Source organism: Geotrypetes seraphini, chromosome 11, assembly GCF_902459505.1.
Source record: "Geotrypetes seraphini chromosome 11, aGeoSer1.1, whole genome shotgun sequence".
In the NCBI taxonomy this organism is placed as follows: domain Eukaryota; kingdom Metazoa; phylum Chordata; class Amphibia; order Gymnophiona; family Dermophiidae; genus Geotrypetes; species Geotrypetes seraphini.
The window spans coordinates 7,290,424-7,311,604 of record NC_047094.1 but is presented as its reverse complement, the minus strand read 5'-3'; the positions used below and the strand labels follow the sequence as shown (position 1 = coordinate 7,311,604).

At 43.0% G+C, this 21,181-nt stretch overlaps 1 protein-coding gene across 1 annotated transcript in view; it reads right to left on the bottom strand.

Moving 5' to 3' along the window:
* The window catches only part of CACNA1H (calcium voltage-gated channel subunit alpha1 H), a 304,694-nt gene that overhangs the window by 280,323 nt on the left and 3,190 nt on the right, over positions 1 to 21,181 (bottom strand). Inside the window, exon 2 of the mRNA XM_033914172.1 lies at positions 8,452 to 8,585. Within this exon, the coding sequence (XP_033770063.1) occupies positions 8,452 to 8,585 (134 nt within the window). The remainder of the gene's footprint in view (positions 1 to 8,451; positions 8,586 to 21,181) is intronic.

Genomic DNA, 21,181 nt, shown 5'->3' with positions numbered 1-21,181 from the left:
CGGCTCTCGAGGACCGGAATTGCCTACCCCTGCCACAGTCCTAAGCGGGCCCAATGCGTTTACTCACATCGAAATGCAAGGGCCTTCTTTTTCTAAGGTTTGTTAACCGATTAACGCACGCTACACGCTAATGCGCAGTTTAGTAAAAGAGGGGGAAGGACTCCTGACGCAGGAACTTGTCGAAACATGGCCGTGCTGGGTCCAGTGACATCATTATCCCCCTGGCTTTCTCTGCTTTTTGCCGTTTCTGTTTTCTGCAGAACCTATTCGGTCTTCTCCTATTTCTCTTCCAGTTCATCTTTGGCTACGAATGCAGCATCAGAAGCCATAAATAAATCTCTTGAAGGAAAATGTATCTACATCAAAAGTAGATAATTTATGGGCCTTCCTGCTCCTAATGCATCACTTAGGAGGAGAGTATTCGCTGTCCAGCATGCAAGTGAATTGTGAAATGAATGCACGGACGTAGAAAGACCAGGCAAGCAGGAGCAACTGTGTACTACATCTGGCTTAGGTTAGCTAGTTTATACACAGGATAAAGATTACTATTACTACTCCTTATCATTTCTGTAGCACTGCTACCGTGTTTCCCCGAAAATAAGCCCTAGTCCCTGGATTCGCCGGCAGCAGGGAGGGATAGAAAAATGCTGCTCAAGGGTTCTGCTGCACGGGGAGAGGCGGGGTGGGAGGGAGGGAACTAAAGATGCTACAGAGGGAAGTCACAAGGGGATGGGTGAGAGGGGAGGAAAGATGCTGCACATGTGGGGGAGAGAAAGGAAAGAGGAAGAATTGGGGTGGAGGAGAGGGAGGGAGAGATGATCATGTACATGAAAAAAAATAAGACATCCCCGAAAATAAGACCTAGTGCCTTTTTTGGGCCCAAAATTAATATAAGACAGTGTCTCATTTTCGGGGAAACACAGTAAACATATGCAGTGCTCTATGTTAAAACCTTCAAGAGACAGTCCCTGTTCAGTAGAGCTTACAATCTAATCAGACAGGACAAGTAGGGGGTTTCTCAGGGATAAGTGCTTTACAAGCGAGAGGGGGTTACGAGTTAAAAGCAACCTGATCACCTCTTCTCAGACCCCTTTTCTCAGCCTCTCCCTCCGACCGTACCTTTCCTCTCCCTATTCTTTTCTGTTTCTCTTTCCACATCCCATCCCTCCCCAGCTTGCGTTCACTTTAGCTCTATTCTCCTTTTCACAGTCCATCTCTCTTCCCCCTCTCCTCCCCTACTCTTCCCTTTCCTTTCCCAGCGCCTCCCTCTCTATAACAGACCAAAGGCAGGAAGCCTCTTTGACGTACGGTGCTCCTTATTACACATTCAGAGTTATCACTCACTTTGTCTACCTGGATAAGGGAAAGATTGCCGAGATGACGCCCGTTTGCAGTCTGCCGTTCCGATTTCCCCTAGACCTCGTGCCAAATCTAAGAATGATTTCTACTCAAGCCTGCCTACAGTCTTTCCGACTAATGAAAACTGGCAAATGACAACTTAATGTTCCCACAAGATGAAAAACAAAGAGAGCGTATCAATAAAGAAATCAAGTCACAACTTTTTAATGTTCGTTAATGTGAGGTTAGGTGGGGACAGCCTGACTCAAGCTGGGTCCGGGACAGACGAAGACGTATGTTAGAGGAGCTCAGCCCAGCTCCCCCTTCCACTTAGCACCAGATTTATGTAGGTTTTCTATCCATTCCGGGAGGGATAAAAGCTTAGTAAATTAGGTCCTTATACGCTGTACTAAAATCCTTCTTAAATGCTCTTTTACAAGCCACTAAGCTGTTCTTAATTAGAATTTAAAATGAGGGTCCCATTAATTCTCAGCTGTATTTCATCTATCAGGGACTGAACCTGCAAATATAGAGCCATTCGACTCGGCTCCGGTTAACCACACGAGCGGTCATTACGCAGGGTTTTTAGTAAGGCTAATTGGCGAGACACATTGGGGGTCCTTTTTACTAAGGTGCGCCCGCCGATTCAGCGCATGCTAAAGATTAGCGTGAGCTAAATCGGTTAGTGCGCCTTATGAAGGCGCGTTAGCGGGTTTAATGCGCAGCGTCTTTTAATCACACGCTAACCCCCGCGCTAGCTAGAAAACTACCGCCTGCTGAAGAGGAGGCGATAGCGGCTGGCACGGACGGCGGTTTAGCGCACGTTACACCGCTAATGCGCCTTCGTAAAAGGAGCCGTGAGTAAAACGACTCCATAGATATGTTACGAAATTCACAAGGAATTTACCGAGACGCCTGGAAGGGGGTTTTTTTTTTCGGTGAACTTCCCATAATTCTACATTGTGCTGTCTGGAGGGTTTGGGGAGTAGCCGATGCATTTGGTAAGGGAAGCTCAGTCGATCTTTTGTTTTCAAGTTTGTAGAGATCTAGCATTTGAAATGCGCCCGTCTAGCTTTTAAGACCCTACAAGGCATCCTCCCTCCCCTAATTCCACTATCTCGGAACTCCAGATCCACCCACAAACTTAAACTATCCTATCCCTCGCTAAAAGGCATCCTCTATGCGGGAAAATTAGGGAAATCTCTCTTCTTCAGAATCACCGAGCTTTGGAATAACCTCACTGCCCCACTATGGAAATCTGGGCTCCTTCCAACTATTCCGAAAGCACCTGAAAACTAGGCTATTTCTCAAAAATGTGATGCTCTCTTCCCCTCCAACCCCCACTAGCTGTTCCTTCCTTATATCAAGCTCTTGTAAACCGTGCCGAGCTCTATAATTATGGAGAGGATGCGGTATATAAACTTAAGGTTTAGTTTAAATTAGTTTAAAGCTTCCCGCTTCAATAGGCTTTTAGGCCAGCTGCAATTATTTCGTAAATTCCTGAAAACTTTGTTGTTCTCGCAATTGTTAAATGGTTTAACTACAGCCTCAACGAAATGATATAATTATTGTTATTTTTCTTACGTACTTTAGTTTTTAATTAGTTTTTCTGCTCTGTACTCTAGTCTTAATTATATGTGAACCGAGTCGAGCTCCACTGGGAGGGGACCCGGTCTATAAACCAAAGATTAGATTAGATTAGTGTGTGGGCTAAGAATTTATTTGGTTTAGTTTCCATTGTTTTTGCAAGAATTTTTAATCTTCTTTGGGTTTTTAAAAATTTTATTTTGGAGACTATGGAGTCCTTTTATTAATCTGCGCTGGGTGCAAATGCGTTCCTTGCGCAGCTTAAAAACGGTGAACCGTGGGGCGTGCTCGGACATCCTACGATAACTGAAAAATCTTTGCACGTTATGAAATATGTTGCTGAGTTTATTTGAAGGTGCATGTCAGGGGAGATTGAGAGGGGGCAAGAAAACCCACACGACCCCTTACGTCTACAAAATGGGCGGACTTGAGTGCTCATAAATACAACAATGAGAAAATTAGCCATTTTACAGGTAAAAATAGCCTTGGCACACGGAAAAGGCCTGTATAAGTAGAGTTACCAGATTTTACACGAGTAAAATCTGGACATGTGGCCCCACCCCTCAGTCCCGCCTAGTTCAACCCAGCCCCGCCTCCTGCACCTCCTGTTCTCAAGCTCAGAGCCGCGTTTGGATGGCCTCTGAGCATGCACGGGTGTGAGACAATGATGACACACGCATGCTCGCATGCATCCGTGCGTGCGCAGATGCTCTCTAGATGCAGCCCCAAGCTCAAAGCTTTTCAGAACCCGGACAAGTCCCTTTTTACAAAATTCCCTTACTGTCCCTCCAGGTACTTTAGTTAGATTGTGAGCCTTCGGGACAGTAAGGGAATTTTTCAAGTACCTTTCTTATTTCTAATCTTAATGTATGTTTTCTGTAAACCGCTTAGAACCTAACGGATGTAGCGGTATATAAGAAATAAATTACATTACATTACATTACATTACATGGACCATTTGGCCTTCATCTGCCATCATGTTTCTAGGTTTCTATAACCATAAAGCTCTATGACATCACAATGCAGGCAAAGAGCCTTAGCCAATGGGAAGAAGATATGCAAATGTTAAGAGCCTTAGCCAATAGGGAGAGGAGGAGATAGTGGATGCTGCAGAATTCTACTGTTCAATGACTCCCCCTTCTGCTTCTATTCCTTTCTCTCCTCTCTTCTACCTTCCAAAGTATTTAGATCAATGCTGTCTTGTTAAAATGTTTATTTTATTTTTATTTTTCCTCTAACTCTACTTTTCACTTCTCTATTATCCTCCAGGTACTTTAGTTAGATTGTGAGCCTTCGGGACAGTAAGGGAATTTTTCAAGTACCTTTCTTAATTCTAATCTTAATGTATATTTTCTGTAAACCGCTTAGAACCTAACGGATGTAGCGGTATATAAGAAATAAATTACATTACATTACATTACATTACATTACATGGACCATTTGGCCTTCATCTGCCATCATGTTTCTAGGTTTCTATAACCATAAAGCTCTATGACATCACAATGCAGGCAAAGAGCCTTAGCCAATGGGAAGAAGATATGCAAATGTTAAGAGCCTTAGCCAATAGGGAGAGGAGGAGATAGTGGATGCTGCAGAATTCTACTGTTCAACGGCTCCCCCTTCTGCTTCTATTCCTTTCTCTCCTCTCTTCTACCTTCCAAAGTATTTAGATCAATGCTGTCTTGTTAAAATGTTTATTTTATTTTTTATTTTTCCTCTAACTCTACTTTTCACTTCTCTATTACCCTCCAGGTACTTTAGTTAGATTGTGAGCCTTCGGGACAGTAAGGGAATTTTTCAAGTACCTTTCTTATTTCTAATCTTAATGTATATTTTCTGTAAACCGCTTAGAACCTAACGGATGTAGCGGTATATAAGAAATAAATTACATTACATTACATTTTTTAATAATTCCTAGCATCCTGTTTGCTTTTTTGGCCGCCGCCACTCATTGGGCGGAAGGTTTCATCCCAACCGCCCGTCCAGCTGCACACTGCACCAGAGAGAGGGCATCACGAATGGAGCAGGCAGTGTGATAATGGAGGTGAGGAAGCTTCCTTGAAAGGAAACACCCAGTCCTCATTTTGGGCTGCTGTATGGCTTGATGATTCACATTCTACGGCGTTTGGCTGTGCTAATGTAGTATCAAAATGGATCCCATGAGGGGAAATGTGTCCACATCCAAAGTAGATAATTTCTGAGCCTTTCCTCTCCTAAAGCATCACTTAGAACACTTAGAAGGAGGAGATTCAAGAGAATTGTGTGATCAACGAATGAATGCAGGAAGACCAGGCAAGCATGAGCTAATGCAAAATTGCAAAATTTGCTGCAGTTGCTGGAAGGACAGTAAGTTTTCGAAAGCAGATCAGAATTGTCTGCAGGGTCTCATCTTTGGTTATTGAGTGTTTGCCAGAATCATCTGTGGATTGACCCTGCCCCTCCCCCCACCCTCCCGAGATACCATGGAGACTGGGTAAGACCTAGAAGAGGCATGGGGGTGGGAGTCTTTCTTGGGGGTCTGTCTTTGGTGAGGGGATTCAGAGGGCATTTGTGTAGTTTGTCAGAAGCTCAGGGGAGCAGGAGATGAATGTTAATGCTTTTTTTTGGGGGGGGGGGAAGGATTCTATGTCTATGTGGAGATTTTTTGGGCACATGTCTTGTCTTGCAAAATGCTGAATTGCACATAGAAGTTCATCCTGCCTCCAAACCTTGCCCTATCCGGACCCACACGATGCCCCCTTGAAATCTACACATCACATGGTTCTCCCCATATAAACAGGAGCTTTCTAACATCAGTAGTTGTACGTAGAAGCCAATAAAGATATGTAAAAGCTTTTGTTTCATGGGGGAGATGCTTCTAGACAATTAACTTGGAGGTGATATTAACTTGGTTCATAGACAAAACTGCCGAAGACAAAGGCGCGCGCCGACAACTGAGCGCAAGACAGAAGCGCGCGCCGAAGAAAAAGAGTTTTGTTGGGGAACCCCCCCCCCCCATTTTACTTAATACAGATCGCGGTGGCGTTGTGGGGGGTTTGGGGGGTTGTAACCGTCCTCATTATACTGGAAACTTAACTGTTTCCCTGTTTTTTAGGGAAAAAGTGAAGTTTTCAGTAAAATGTGGGGGGTTACAACCCCCCCAACCCCCCCACAACGCATCACGATCTGTATAAAGTAAAGTGGGGGTTTTGCCCCCCACACCCCCTTCGGAGCCCTTTAAAACAGTCATTTTCTTCGGCGCGCACCTCCGCATTGCGCTCAGTTGTCTGCGTGCGCCTTTGTCCCGGCGCGCTTTGACCTGACACCCATTAACTTATTAGTGATGTCCCCATTACTTTGTACCATTATCCTTTCTGAAAGTGAGTTATCGCCATGCATACAGCTAAAACATTGCAAATTGCTATGTGAATGCCATTTATAGATATTTCCTCTCAACATAAATCTGAAATATTTTCATATTTCTAAACTATACTGTAAAAGAAGGCTTCCTTTTGCTGGGAGGATATGGGACATGTGATGCTCACATACCCAGTGAGAGAAAGACATAGCGGAGGGATGCTTACTGAAGCGCTTTAAGGTTTCGCAGGTCCTGCAACTTAGTAGCAAAATCTAAGGCATGGTAAGTGCAAAACCTGTCTGGTAAATATTGGGGGTGTGGTCAGCACCGGTCCAACATTTATCACTTTGAGCAGACTTGTTGTACTGCCACTAAGAATCACTTTCAGTAGAATCAATGACATGGTAACGCCACAGGTTTTTCCCTGGATCACATTTTTGAGCTTCTAAGAACCATTATTAAGGCTGCTGGCAGATTGGCCGCAAACGTGCCTGCTCACATTTCATACCCAGACTTTGGTACACCATCCCCTCATCTGTCAGATCACTAGACGGACTCTGGAACTTCAGGAAGGCTGTGAAAACATAAGAACTGTCTTCTCCGGATCAGACCTTCGGTCCATCAAGTCCGGAGGCCCAGCCAGGTGTACACCTGGCGTCATTTTAGTCACCCATATCCCTCTATGCCTCTCGTAAGGAGATGTGCATCTAGTTTGCTTTAAAATCCTAGAACGGTGGATTCCTCAATAACCTCCTCTGGGAGAGCATTCCAGGGGTCCACCACTCGTTGCGTGAAGCAGAACTTCCTGATATTTGTCCTGGACTTGTCCCCCTTAGCTTCAGTCCATGTCCTTTTGTCCGTGTCACAATCTCAGCTCTGGAATGTTGCTACTCTTTGGGGTTCTGGAATGTTGCTATTCTTTGAGATTCTGCCTGGAATCTTGATACTGTTTGGGGTTCTAGAATCTTTTGTTACTCTTTGGGATTCTGGAATGTTGCTACTCCATTGTAACATCACTGATGAGGTTGGCTCTAAGGTGTTATGGAATGAGGTATCATAAGAACATAAGAACTGCCATCTCCGGATTAGACCTTCGGTCCATCAAGTCCGGAGGCCCAGCCAGGTGTACACCTGGCGTAATTTTAGTCACCCATATCCCTCTATGCCTCTCGTAAGGAGATGTGCATCTAGTTTGCTTTAAAATTCTAGAACGGTGGATTCCTCAATAACCTCCTCTGGGAGAGCATTCCAGGGGTCCACCACTCGTTGCGTGAAGCAGAACTTCCTGATATTTGTCCTGGACTTGTCCCCCTTAGCTTCAGTCCATGTCCTTTTGTCCGTGTCACAATCTCAGCTCTGGAATGTTGCTACTCTTTGGGGTTCTGGAATCTTGATACTGTTTGGGGTTGTAGAATCTTTTGTTACTCTTTGGGATTCTGGAATGTTGCTACTCCATTGGAACATCACTGATGAGGTTGGCTCTGAGGCACTGTGGAATGAGGCATTATAAGAACATAAGAACTGCCATCTCCGGATCAGACCTTTGGTCCATTGAGTCCAGCGATCCGCACACGCGGAGGCCCAGCCAGATGTACACCTGGCGTAATTTTAGTCACCCATATCCCTCTATGCCTCTCGTAAGGAGATGTGCATCTAGTTTGATTTTAAATCCTAGAACAGTGGATTCCGCAATAACCTCCTCTGGGAGAACATTCCAGGTGTCCACCACTCGTTGCGTGAAGCAGAACTTCCTAACATTTGTCCTGGACTTGTCCCCCCTTAGCTTCAGTCCATGTCCTCTTGTCCGTTGTCACATTGGACATTGTAAATCATTTTTTTCCCGCTCTATTTTGTCGATTCCTTTCAGTATTTTGAAGGTCTCGATCATATCCCCTCGCAGTCTCCTCTTCTCAAGGGAGAACAAACTTTCCTCTTTACTAACCCAGCACCTTGAAGCCATTCACCCTGAAATGTCACCCAGTCAACGCACCTACGCCACCTCATCTCACCAGATGCTACTTAGTGCATATGTTTTATTGTCATGTCTATATTGTAATTTATGTAAATTATGTCATCTCTGTTCTGTCTGGATTATTATGGATGTACTTTGTAACCTGTCTGGGCTTCAAAATTGAATAAATCAATAAAGATCTGCCACGCACTGACCACTTCTTAGCTCTGGTACTAACCCTGCCATGACGATGAAGAAATCTAGACGGTTCCATGTGTCCCCGAGGTAACATTTTTGTCCAAAGATTCCTAGAGCGACCATCTTGATAACCATCTCCACAGCAAAAAATGCAAAAATGAAGTTATCAAAAGCCTAGAAGAGGAAATAATTGGATAAAAAAAAGGAAATTAGCTTTTCAAGAAAAATACATTTCAGCAGTTAAGTAATACAAGAACACTGCAATGAACAACAAAATTATCTTGGAGATAAAGTGAGGTGGGGGAAGTAATCAGAAGAGGTCTTTAAAGGAGGACTCTTTTTTTCTCAGGCTGTATTATTCTGCTTTGTGGGGGAGGGGAGTTTCCTAAACTCTTGCAGACAATGCTCCCTTTACGGGATAGAGTCCTCCACCTAAGTTCCTGCCAGTGGGAGGTGCTGTGTTATTATCCCATTTCCAATAATCAAATTTATATTATTTTCAATGCATAAGGAGGGTATTTTTTAACAGGACATCAAGGCACATAGGCACCTCTGTGCCTTTATAAAATAGATTCCTAGAAAATTCTGAGATAGGCGTAACTTTGTGTGTATTATATAAAATGCATGCATAAGTTCTGATCCCACTCCACCCTAGTATGTTTTCCTAGCACCTATAATTATGTACATATAGGCTAGGAAAATTTTATAAGCCCCTACTTGATCATGTAAAGTGCTGTTCAACATGCTCAAGTCACTTATTAAAGCAATGTACTCTCTAAGCCGTGCAGGAGACTTCTATCTACATTCCTGCCAGTAGGGGGTGCTATTTCAGTATCACATTTTCAACTGTTAGGGGCAGGTAGGTTCCCTGGAGTCCTGCATAGCTTGCCTGCCACTTGCTATTGAAAATGGAACAGTAAAACAGCACCTCCCACTGGCAGGAACTTAGGTGGAGGCCTCCATCACGTAAAGGGAGCATTGTCTACACTCCAAATGAAACAGACCCCCCTTCTCCAACCAGTTTTAACTCCTCATAGATACTGGTGACTCTCTCAAGTTTCAAGTTTATTAAAAAAAAATTTTATACCGCTTAATCAAATTTCTAGGCAGTGTACAGAAATCAAAAGTATCTTAAAAAACAAGTTAGAACCAGGTTAGTAGACACATACCAAAACACAGTGGGTTTCCGATTAAAGGAAAGTCCATAGTCTACCTTCTCATAGCTCTCACAGCCCTGGGGGGTTTCATCAATTCTTCCTTTATCCCAATTTCAGTCCTGCCATTTGATAATCCTCCTTAGTTTGTTTACCCAAATGAGTGTCATGAACAGAACTGCCAGCCCACCAGAAGTAGAGATTTACTTGGATTGTATCATCATTTGGCTGGACCAGGGGTAGGTAATTCCGGTCCTCGAGAGCCACAGACAGGTCAGGTTTTCAGGATCTCCACCATGAATATGTATGAGATGGATTTGCATGCCCTGCCTCCTTGAGCTGCAAATCGATCTCAAGCGTATTTTATTGTGGAGATCCTGAAAACCAGACCAGCCTGTGGCTCTCGAGGACCGGAATTGCCTGTCCCTGGGCTGGACCACACAGTATCACGTTCATAGCTGTTACTTACTTGTCTCAAGGTTGATTTACTTTTTTTTTTTCCCTACGGAATGTAGGTATCTTTATAACAGAGGAAACCAACATCCTATATATTTTTTGCAGAACAGCTAAAATGCAGAGAGCTTCCCTATTTTTCTATTTATTGCAAACTTTTTCTCGTCTCCCTGTGCGTCCCTGACAGCTGGGTTTGCTGTTCTCACAGTAGCTTCAAGTTTATTGATTTCTTGATATACCATCTGTCGAAACGATTTACAACAAAATACTGTAAATAAGTAAAAACAGTAAATACAAAAGTATTAAAATGGATTAATAAACAATAAATAAACAACTGACATGACCCAAGGGGGAACAGGGCGAGAGGAGAACTTAATTACAGTGAGATAAGTTTTAAAAAGTTTTTTAAAAAAGGAGGAGGGGAAAGGGGGAAGCATGAGGTAAAGGGAGGGGGGAGGGGGAGGGAAAAAGAAGAAAGCAATTAGCTTCCAAGGAGAGGAAGATACTCAGTGACCTTTTTTCTTAAAACCCTTATCAAGGAAGCTTAAGGGCCTCTCCTGGTTCACTTCTGCTCGTTCACCCTACTTCCAGGCCCTCTTAGGCCCTCTTTTACAAAGGCACGCTAAGCGTTTTAGCACGGATTTAGCGTGTGCTAACCGCTAACGCGTCCATAGGATAACATGCATGTGTTAGCGTTTAGCGTGAGTTTAGCGTGAACCGCTAACTCTTCCATAGGATAACATGCATGTGTTAGCGTTTAGCGTGAGTTTAGCGCGAACCATTAACGAATCCATAGGATAACATGCATGTGTTAGCGTTTAGCGTGAGTTTAGTGCGAACCGCTAACTCTTCCATAGGATAACATGCATGTGTTAGCGTTTAGCGTGAGTTTAGCGTGAACCGCTAACGCGTCCATAGGATAACATGCATGTGTTAGCATTTAGCGTGAGTTTAGCGCGAACCATTAACGAATCCATAGGATAACATGCATGTGTTAGCGTTTAGCGTGAGTTTAGCGTGAACCGCTAACTCTTCCATAGGATAACATGCATGTGTTAGCGTTTAGCGTGAGTTTAGCGTGAACCGCTAACGCGTCCATAGGATAACATGCATGTGTTAGCATTTAGCGTGAGTTTAGCGCGAACCATTAACGAATCCATAGGATAACATGCATGTGTTAGCGTTTAGCGTGAGTTTAATGTGAACCGCTAATGCATCCATAGGATAACATGCATGTGTTAGCATTTAGCGTGAGTTTAGCGCGAACCATTAACGCATCCATAGGATAACATGCATGTGTTAGCGTTTAGCGTGAGTTTAACGTGAACCGCTAATGCATCCATAGGATAACATGCATGTGTTAGTGTTTAGCGTGAGTTTAGCGTGAACCGCTAACGCGTCCATAGGATAACATGCATGTGTTAGTGTTTAGCGTGAGTTTAGCGTGAACCGCTAACGCGTCCATAGGATAACATGCATGTGTTAGTGTTTAGCGTGAGTTTAGTGCGAACCGCTAACTCTTCCATAGGATAACATGCATGTGTTAGCATTTAGCGTGAGTTTAGCGCGAACCATTAACGAATCCATAGGATAACATGCATGTGTTAGCGTTTAGCGTGAGTTTAGTGCGAACCGCTAACTCTTCCATAGGATAACATGCATGTGTTAGCATTTAGCGTGAGTTTAGCGCGAACCATTAACGAATCCATAGGATAACATGCATGTGTTAGCGTTTAGCGTGAGTTTAACGTGAACCGCTAATGCATCCATAGGATAACATGCATGTGTTAGCATTTAGCGTGAGTTTAGCGCGAACCATTAACGCATCCATAGGATAACATGCATGTGTTAGCGTTTAGCGTGAGTTTAACGTGAACCGCTAATGCATCCATAGGATAACATGCATGTGTTAGCATTTAGCGTGAGTTTAGCGCGAACCATTAACGCATCCATAGGATAACATGCATGTGTTAGTGTTTAGCGTGAGTTTAACATGAACCGCTAATGCATCCATAGGATAACATGCATGTGTTAGCATTTAGCGTGAGTTTAGCGCGAACCATTAATGCATCCATAGGATAACATGCATGTGTTAGCGTTTAGCGTGAGTTTAGTGCGAACCGCTAATGCTTCCATAGGATAACATGCATGTGTTAGAGTTTAGCGTGAGTTTAGCGTGAACCGCTAACGCATCCATAGGATAACATGCATGTGTTAGCGTTTAGCGTGAGTTTAGTGCGAACCGCTAACTCTTCCATAGGATAACATGCATGTGTTAGCATTTAGCGTGAGTTTAGCGCGAACCATTAATGCATCCATAGGATAACATGCATGTGTTAGCGTTTAGCGTGAGTTTAACGTGAACCGCTAACGCATCCATAGGATAACATGCATGTGTTAGCGTTTAGCGTGAGTTTAACGTGAACCGCTAATGCATCCATAGGATAACATGCATGTGTTAGCATTTAGCGTGAGTTTAGCGCGAACCATTAACGCATCCATAGGATAACATGCATGTGTTAGCGTTTAGCGTGAGTTTAACGTGAACCGCTAACGCATCCATAGGATAACATGCATGTGTTAGCGTTTAGCGTGAGTTTAACGTGAACCGCTAATGCATCCATAGGATAACATGCATGTGTTAGCATTTAGCGTGAGTTTAGCGCGAACCATTAACGCATCCATAGGATAACATGCATGTGTTAGCGTTTAGCGTGAGTTTAACGTGAACCGCTAATGCATCCATAGGATAACATGCATGTGTTAGCATTTAGCGTGAGTTTAGCGCGAACCGCTAACGCTTCCATAGGATAACATGCATGTGTTAGAGTTTAGCGTGAGTTTAGCGTGAACCGCTAACGCATCCATAGGATAACATGCATGTGTTAGTGTTTAGCGTGAGTTTAGTGCGAACCGCTAACGCTTCCATAGGATAACATGCATGTGTTAGTGTTTAGCGTGAGTTTAGCGTGAACCGCTAACGCGTCCATAGGATAACATGCATGTGTTAGTGTTTAGCGTGAGTTTAGCGTGAACCGCTAACTCTTCCATAGGATAACATGCATGTGTTAGCATTTAGCGTGAGTTTAGCGCGAACCATTAACGCATCCATAGGATAACATGCATGTGTTAGCGTTTAGCGTGAGTTTAACGTGAACCGCTAACGCATCCATAGGATAACATGCATGTGTTAGCATTTAGCGTGAGTTTAGCGTGAACCGCTAACGCATCAATAGGATAACATGCATGTGTTAGCATTTAGCGTGAGTTTAGTGCGAACCGCTAACGCTTCCATAGGATAACATGCATGTGTTAGTGTTTAGCGTGAGTTTAGTGCGAACCGCTAACTCTTCCATAGGATAACATGCATGTGTTAGCGTTTAGCGTGAGTTTAACGTGAACCGCTAATGCATCCATAGGATAACATGCATGTGTTAGAGTTTAGCGTGAGTTTAGCGTGAACCGCTAACGCATCCATAGGATAACATGCATGTGTTAGCATTTAGCGTGAGTTTAGCGTGAACCGCTAACGTGTCCATAGGATAACATGCATGTGTTAGTGTTTAGCGTGAGTTTAGTGCGAACCGCTAACGCGTCCATAGGATAACATGCATGTGTTAGTGTTTAGCGTGAGTTTAGTGCGAACCGCTAACGCGTCCATAGGATAACATGCATGTGTTAGTGTTTAGCGTGAGTTTAGCGTGAACCGCTAACGCGTCCATAGGATAACATGCATGTGTTAGTGTTTAGCGTGAGTTTAGCGTGAACCGCTAACGCATCCATAGGATAACATGCATGTGTTAGCATTTAGCGTGAGTTTAACGTGAACCGCTAACGCATCCATAGGATAACATGCATGTGTTAGCATTTAGCGTGAGTTTAGCGCGAACCATTAACGCGTCCATAGGATAACATGCATGTGTTAGAGTTTAGCGCAACCGCTAATGCGTCCATAGGATAACATGCATGTGTTAGCGTTTAGCGTGAGTTTAGCGTGAACCGCTAACGCATCCATAGGATAACATGCATGTGTTAGCGTTTAGCGTGAGTTTAGCGTGAACCGCTAACGCTTCCATAGGATAACATGCATGTGTTAGCGTTTAGCGTGAGTTTTACGTGAACCGCTAACGTATCCATAGGATAACATGCATGTGTTAGCATTTAGCGTGAGTTTAGCGCGAACCATTAACGCGTCCATAGGATAACATGCATGTGTTAGAGTTTAGCGCAACCGCTAATGCGTCCATAGGATAACATGCATGTGTTAGCGTTTAGCGTGAGTTTAGCGCGAACCGCTAACGCATCCATAGGATAACATGCATGTGTTAGCGTTTAGCGTGAGTTTAGCGTGAACCGCTAACGCTTCCATAGGATAACATGCATGTGTTAGCGTTTAGCGTGAGTTTAGCGTGAACTGCTAATGCGTTCATAGGACAACATGCATGTAATGTAATGTAATGTAATTTATTTCTTATATACCGCTACATCCGTTAGGTTCTAAGCGGTTTACAGAAAATATACATTAAGATTAGAAATAAGAAAGGTACTTGAAAAATTTGTTATCGTTTAGCGCGTGTTTAGCGTGCACTAAAAAGCTTAGCGCACCTTTGTCAAAGAGGGGGTTAATGTAATAAAACAAAGTGGAGATCATTTGTGTTCACTGAATATCTGGGATGTCTAATGGTGATCCTAATTAATCATTACCAGCTTAATAGGAAACAGGCTTGTGCTGGGACCTTGCAAGTAGCAATCTGTAACTTATCGTTCATAACGCCAACAATGGCTGATGATTGAAGGGTGGCTAAAGGTTGAGGAACTAGAGACATTATTTACAGTGTTTCCCTGCGAATTTGCGGTTCGGAAATCACGGACTCACTTATTCGCGGTCTGCACCAATCAGGAGCTGCGTGTCAAAGCAGCTCCTGATTGGTGTAGCCCGAAGAGGCGGTTAGAGCAGACTGCGAGTGATTTTCTTCACCCGCCGGCGCTCCAGCTGCCGTTTTCTGCCTTTTGACAGGCGAAAAACTGCATTTGTGGGTTTTTGAAATTCATGGGGGATCTTGGAACGGAACCCCCGCAAACCTCGGGGGAGTACTGTATTTATTTATTTTAAAAATTTCTATTCCGTTTTAAGTCAAAACGGTTTACAAAAGTGTTACAAACATAAAATTTTGCAACAGCTAAAACAAATGAACACAAGTAATAGAATCCTTTGGGAAAATCACTACTTAAAGAAACGCATTGTGTTTTAAGTAGTTTTCCAAAATGCACCCTTATCACTACATTTCCGTATTTGCCCAACAAGGGAATTCCAGAATCTTAGCCCTCACAACAAAAGGTCATTGCATTGGTTTCCACGTATTTTGGATTAGCACCCGCTTTCAGCAGCGCAGAATTTTCAGAGCGCAATGATCTTTTCGGTTGGCATTGCCGATGTTAGGTAGATATTGGAGAGGATAAAAGAATATCAAAAGCCTGTATACTTCTCTTTCATCGATTATAGCAAAGCTTTTGATTGTGTGGATCGCGATAAACTATGGAGAAGTCAAGTACAAATGGGAATACCAAAACACATAATTCAGCTGATAAAGAGCCTCTATGAAAACCAAGAAGCTGCCGTAAGAACTGAATGTGGCAATACGGATTGGTTTCCAATAAAGCGTGGTATTAGGCAAGGGTGCATCTTGTCACCCTATTTGTTTAATCTTTATGATGAGGAGTGGCCTAGTGGCAGAGCAGCTGTCTGAGCACCCAGAGGTTGTGGGATCAAATCCCAGTGCCGCTCCTTGTGACCCTGGACAAGTCACTTAATCCTCCATCGCTCCAGGTACAAAATAAGTTCATATATATATATGGAAATCATTTTGAATGTGTAACCACAAAAAGGTGGTATACAAGTCCCATTCCCTCCCACCCCCCTATGTGATGGGATATGCAGAATATGTACATTAATAAGATCTGCCGGTTGGTTATTCATTACTTTCAAAGCAAACATACTAGTCTGAATTTTACCTTGATTTTACATATGATTTTTGTTTCTATAATGAGAGGGCACTCGGAAAAGTTGAAAGGGGACAGATTTAAAACGAATGCTAGGAAGTTCTTCTTTACCCAACGTGTGGTGGACACCTGGAATGCGCTTCCAGAGGACGTAATAGGGCAGAGTATGGTAATGGGGTTTAAGAAAAGATTGGATAATTACCTACTGGAAAAGGGGATAGAGGGGTATAGATAGAGGATTACTGCATAGGTCCTGGACCTGTTGGGCCGCCACATGAACGGACTGCTGGGCACGATGGACCTCGGGTCTGACCCAGCAGAGGCATTGCTTATGTTCTTATGGGAGAGGAGGAGATAGTGGATGCTGCGGATGGACCATTTGGCCTTTATCTGCCATCATGTTTCTAGGTTTCTATAACCATAAAGCTCTATGACATCACAATGCAGGTGCAAAGAGCCTTAGCCTATAGGAAGAGGAGATGCAAATGTTAAGAGCCTTAACCAATAGGGAGAGGAGGAGAGAGTGGATGCTCTGGATGGGCCATTTGGCCTTTATCTGCCATCAAGTTTCTATGTTACTAAAGTTCTGTGACATCACAATGCAGGTGCAAAGAGCCTTAGCCAATGGGAAGAAGAGATGCAAATGTTAAGAGCTTTAGCCAATGCGCTTCCAGAGAGCGTAATAGGGCAGAGTACGGTACTTGGGTTCAAGAAAGGATTGGACAATTTCCTGCTGGAAAAGGGGATAGAGGGGTATAGATAGAGGATTATTGCACAGGTCCTGGACCTGTTGGGCCACCGCGTGAGCGGACTGCTGGCCACGATGGACCTCAGGTCTGACCCAGCGGAGGCATTGCTTATGTTCTTATATTCTTATGTTATTTTCACAGAAGTGACATCAAATTTTCTCTATACTATAAGGTATTCTAGAAACTTTTTTAAAAAATTTATATGTGTATCAACACAATATTACAAGTAAATGAACACTGTTAGGTTTAAATATATTATGACATAAGAACATAAGAATTATCATACTGGGACAGAGCAAAGGTCCATCAAGCCCAGTATCCTGTTTTCGACAGTGGCCAACACAGGTCCCAAGTGCCTTGCTAGATCCCAAGTAGTAAAACAGATTTTATGCTACTTATCCTAGGAATAAACAGTGGATTTTCCCTAGCCATCTCAATAATAGCCTATGGACTTCTCTTTTAGGAAATTATCCAGACCTTTTTAAACCCTGCTAAGCTAACCAATTTCATCAAATTCTCTGGCAACAAATTCCAGAATTTAATTATACACTGAGTGAAGAAATATTTTCTCCAGTCTGTTTTAAATCTATTACTTAGTAGCTTCATCAAATGCTCTCTGCTCCTAGAAGAAGTTGATGAATTAAATTGAAAATGTTGTAAAAATGTGTTAATCATGCTGACACTTTCTGCTATATTTGTGATGAGTTCTGTCTGTAGGTGCAAAGAAGAAGCATGACTCCACTGACAATGAAGGCCTATGAACTGTATTTTGGATGTAAAGTTGCAGATTAAGACAGAAACTGGGCACGCCATATTTGTCATGTATTGTGCAGTTATATTTTTCGTTCAGGATTGTAAATACTTACAGATTAACTCAAATTTGTTGACGAAACAATATTTTGCTGAAATTTGTTCTCTCTGGTAACTAATTATTGTCTTTAAAAGGGGTGAAACATGGTAAATTAATCTGAGATTGTGAAGCAGGGCGAATAACTGTGTTCTGAATAAGCTGAAGTCAAATACTACTGTCAAGTGCATTACAATGGTCCAGACAATTAATGATCAAAGAATGAATTAATGTAAGCAAAGTGATTTCAAGGATCTAATCTGACAAAATGCGTGAAAACAAGCTCTAACAGCTGTAAAATGTGTAACTCAAAAGTCAAAGCAAGTAAAATCAAGGGGGGTGGGCCATTAGAGTGGGCAGACTTGATGGGCTATGGCCCTTTTCTGCCGTCATCTTCTATGTTTCTAATCAAATATGACTCCTAAAATCTGAAATTAAGACTGAAGAGCCAAATTATGACCCTCAGTTTTAAGGGCCTTATCATTTGGCTTCCCGAAGAAGGATCGAAACGTGGCACGTCAGATGCAAAGAAATAATAGAGAGATAAGTGCTCCTTATTTATTATAAGACCCAATATCAATTCAGTTTTATTGTAGTTTTGGAAGAGATGCAATGATCGGGTGGTGAGGTTTATGCCAGAACTGTTCTGAGTTTGGTGTGTGGCATGAACAGACGGTCCCGGCTTCTCATCTGGATGGTAGAAAGACTGGAACCCCTGAAGCAGCAGAGCGAAACGGAGATTTCCCCGTCGGGTTTATTGGCTGCGGTGTCTGGAGGGTGGAGTCCCGAGTGAAGTGCTCTGTGAACTACTCAGCTAAATTTCTCTGTCTTTTGCTGCTTTTGGATTTTTCAGAAGTTTATGTTATTGTACAGATCTTGGCCACACAATTTGTTTTTTTTGATTTTGGCCTGGCTTTGTATATGGGTGGTTCCTCTGAGGGCTGCTACAGGCTTTTCCACCTACATGTGTGCAAGTATTTCCAACCTTTGAGGGTTTTCTAGAAAGTGGAGGTTTTTTTTGCCAAATGAAGCTGAACTGAGGCTTTTTTTTCTACTTTTCTTTGGGGTTTTTTCTGATTTTGAGTGTTCGGATTGTGTATGTGTGAGCCCGTGTGTGGCCTTGCAGGGTCTTTGAGGTCCTCTGTGTTTCTATTTGGGACCTAGTTGTTAGTAGGGGGGGATTTTATTCCCCTTTTTCCTCCATGTCTCTGAGCACAAATTCTTCCTATATGAAAAGTTTATTGCAAGTAGTGAATTATATATCAAATTTTGCTGGCGTGTCGCTTATTATTTTGAGTTCTTCAGTTTTAGGTGCAGAGTTGGTGTGAACTGCGGCTGATCAGAAATCCACATTTTTCAGGATTAACTTTGAGATCATTTATTTCAAACCAGTGGTCAGTTTGTGACAGGCAATGCCTCAGCAGATGAAGATTGATAGCATGAGGAACCGCAAAGTAAAGTGGTTGAATGCCATCTGACTGGATAAACATAATCATTGGATCAGGTAAAGATTAAACCAAACTGCTTTCTAGACAGATCTGTGAGGAACATCAATAGTAAGTTGCTGTTTCGAGGAGAGAGATGAATTAGTTTGCATTCCAAATGTTTTCTCATGTAGGAATGAAGCAAACCAAACAGGAAGATTATCTGACCTAGGAATCTATTTATTTATTTGAAAAATGTATATTCCGCTCTATCCACATTTCTAGGTGGATTCAAACAAACATATGAGGGCTGTTCAAAAAGTATCAGACCTTTATCCATAAAAAATACTCGTATTCGGATACAACAATCTTATACTAATCTCCTTCAAAGTAGTCCCCATGGGCTGCCACACGCTTCGTCCAGTGGTTCTGGCACTTTCTGAAGCAGCGCTGGATCGCCTCTTTTGAGATTGCTCGCAACTGGTCCGTCGCATTCTGCATGATGTCTTCTCTTGACTGAAATCTGGTCCCTTTCAGGGGCATTTTCAGCTTGGGGAAAAAGCCAGAAGTCACACGGAGCCATGTCGGGAGAGTGGGGAGCCTGAGGAATCACAGGTGTGTTGTGTTTGGCCAGGAAACTCCGTATCAAATGTGAAGAATGGGCAGGTGCGTTATCGTGATGGAGTTACCATTTGCCCGATGCCCACAGGTCCGGCCGTTTGCATCTCAAAGTGTTATGAAGGCGACGCAGAACCTCTTGGTAGTACCCCTTGGTGATGGTTGTGCTGTGTGGTGCGTACTTGTGATGACCGGTCAGTATAACTTTGACATTGCTGCAGACCTGCCTTGCTTTTTTTGGCCTCGGGGATGTTGAATGCTTCCATTGTGATGACATCAACTTGGTTTCTGGGTCGTACCCATAAACCCAGGACTCATCGCCAGTGATCACTGTGCTAAGGAATTTGGGATCGCTGTTCACAGTCTCCAGCATGTCCTGTGCAATCTCCAAATGGAGTTGCTTTTGCTCATTCGTTAGCAGCTTTGGCACGAACTTCGCTGAAATTCTCTTGAAGCCCAAATCCTCAGTCAAAATGGAATGAACGGATCCAGCGCTGATGCTCGCCTCATCTGCCAGTTCTCCAACTGTGATTCGACAATCCTGCATCACCAGGGTTCTCAGTTGGTCAATGACGATCTCGTTTCTGGATGTTGAGGGCCTAGCAGAACGTGCTTCACTCTCCATTGATGTGCGGCCATCTCTGAAGCGGTTGTACCACGCCTTTATCTGTGTGGTACACATTGCTTTGAACCCAAAGGCCTGTTGAATCTTGCAGTCATTTCCATTTGGGAATCGCCAAGCTATACACAAAATTTAATGCGGTAGCGTTGTTCAACTTTTTCTGTCATTTTGTCAATAATGAAAATCAGATGGCACTCACTTACACTTCCTCACTCATTGGCGGTCTGCCAGCGGCTGACAGCTTCTGTAGGCGGGAAAATATTCAAGCATGTGTATTAGGGTCGCCTACATATGTGCACCAAACCATGCCTCCCTAGCTTTGTATACGCAAGAAAAATTAAGGTCTGATACTTTTTGAACAGCGTTCATAATTCATAACAAACAAATACATTAAAACAGCAATTTCTTAATAAACTTCAAAGCACTTTAAAACATATATAGGAAATCATCCTTTATATACCTCCCTAAACAAAAATGTTTTCAACAAAATTGTGAAACGGTCCACACCACCAAGCCCTCGCAGTTGCTTAGGTAATTGGTTCCATAACCATGCACGTAGAATATAGATTTCCTATATTCCTCACGGTGAATTACACGGACAGATGGAACCACCAGGGCATTATTGTTCAAGGAACGTGAGTTCCTTGCTGAGAGACAACCTCGAAAGCAGAAGATGACAATTTACCAAGTCAAGTGATATGGTAATAGTATACATTTCTGTTATATTTTATGTTTGCTTGTGAGTATTTGATATTCTGCCATTTGAACAACTTACTTTACCAGTGATCGACTCTCCACATAGGGCAGTGCCAAACATTGATGAGGTCCACAGAGTTAATAAATAGAAGTGTACTGGAGGGAAAATTGTGCAAAGGATGTGAAAAAAGCATATTAACCCATCAA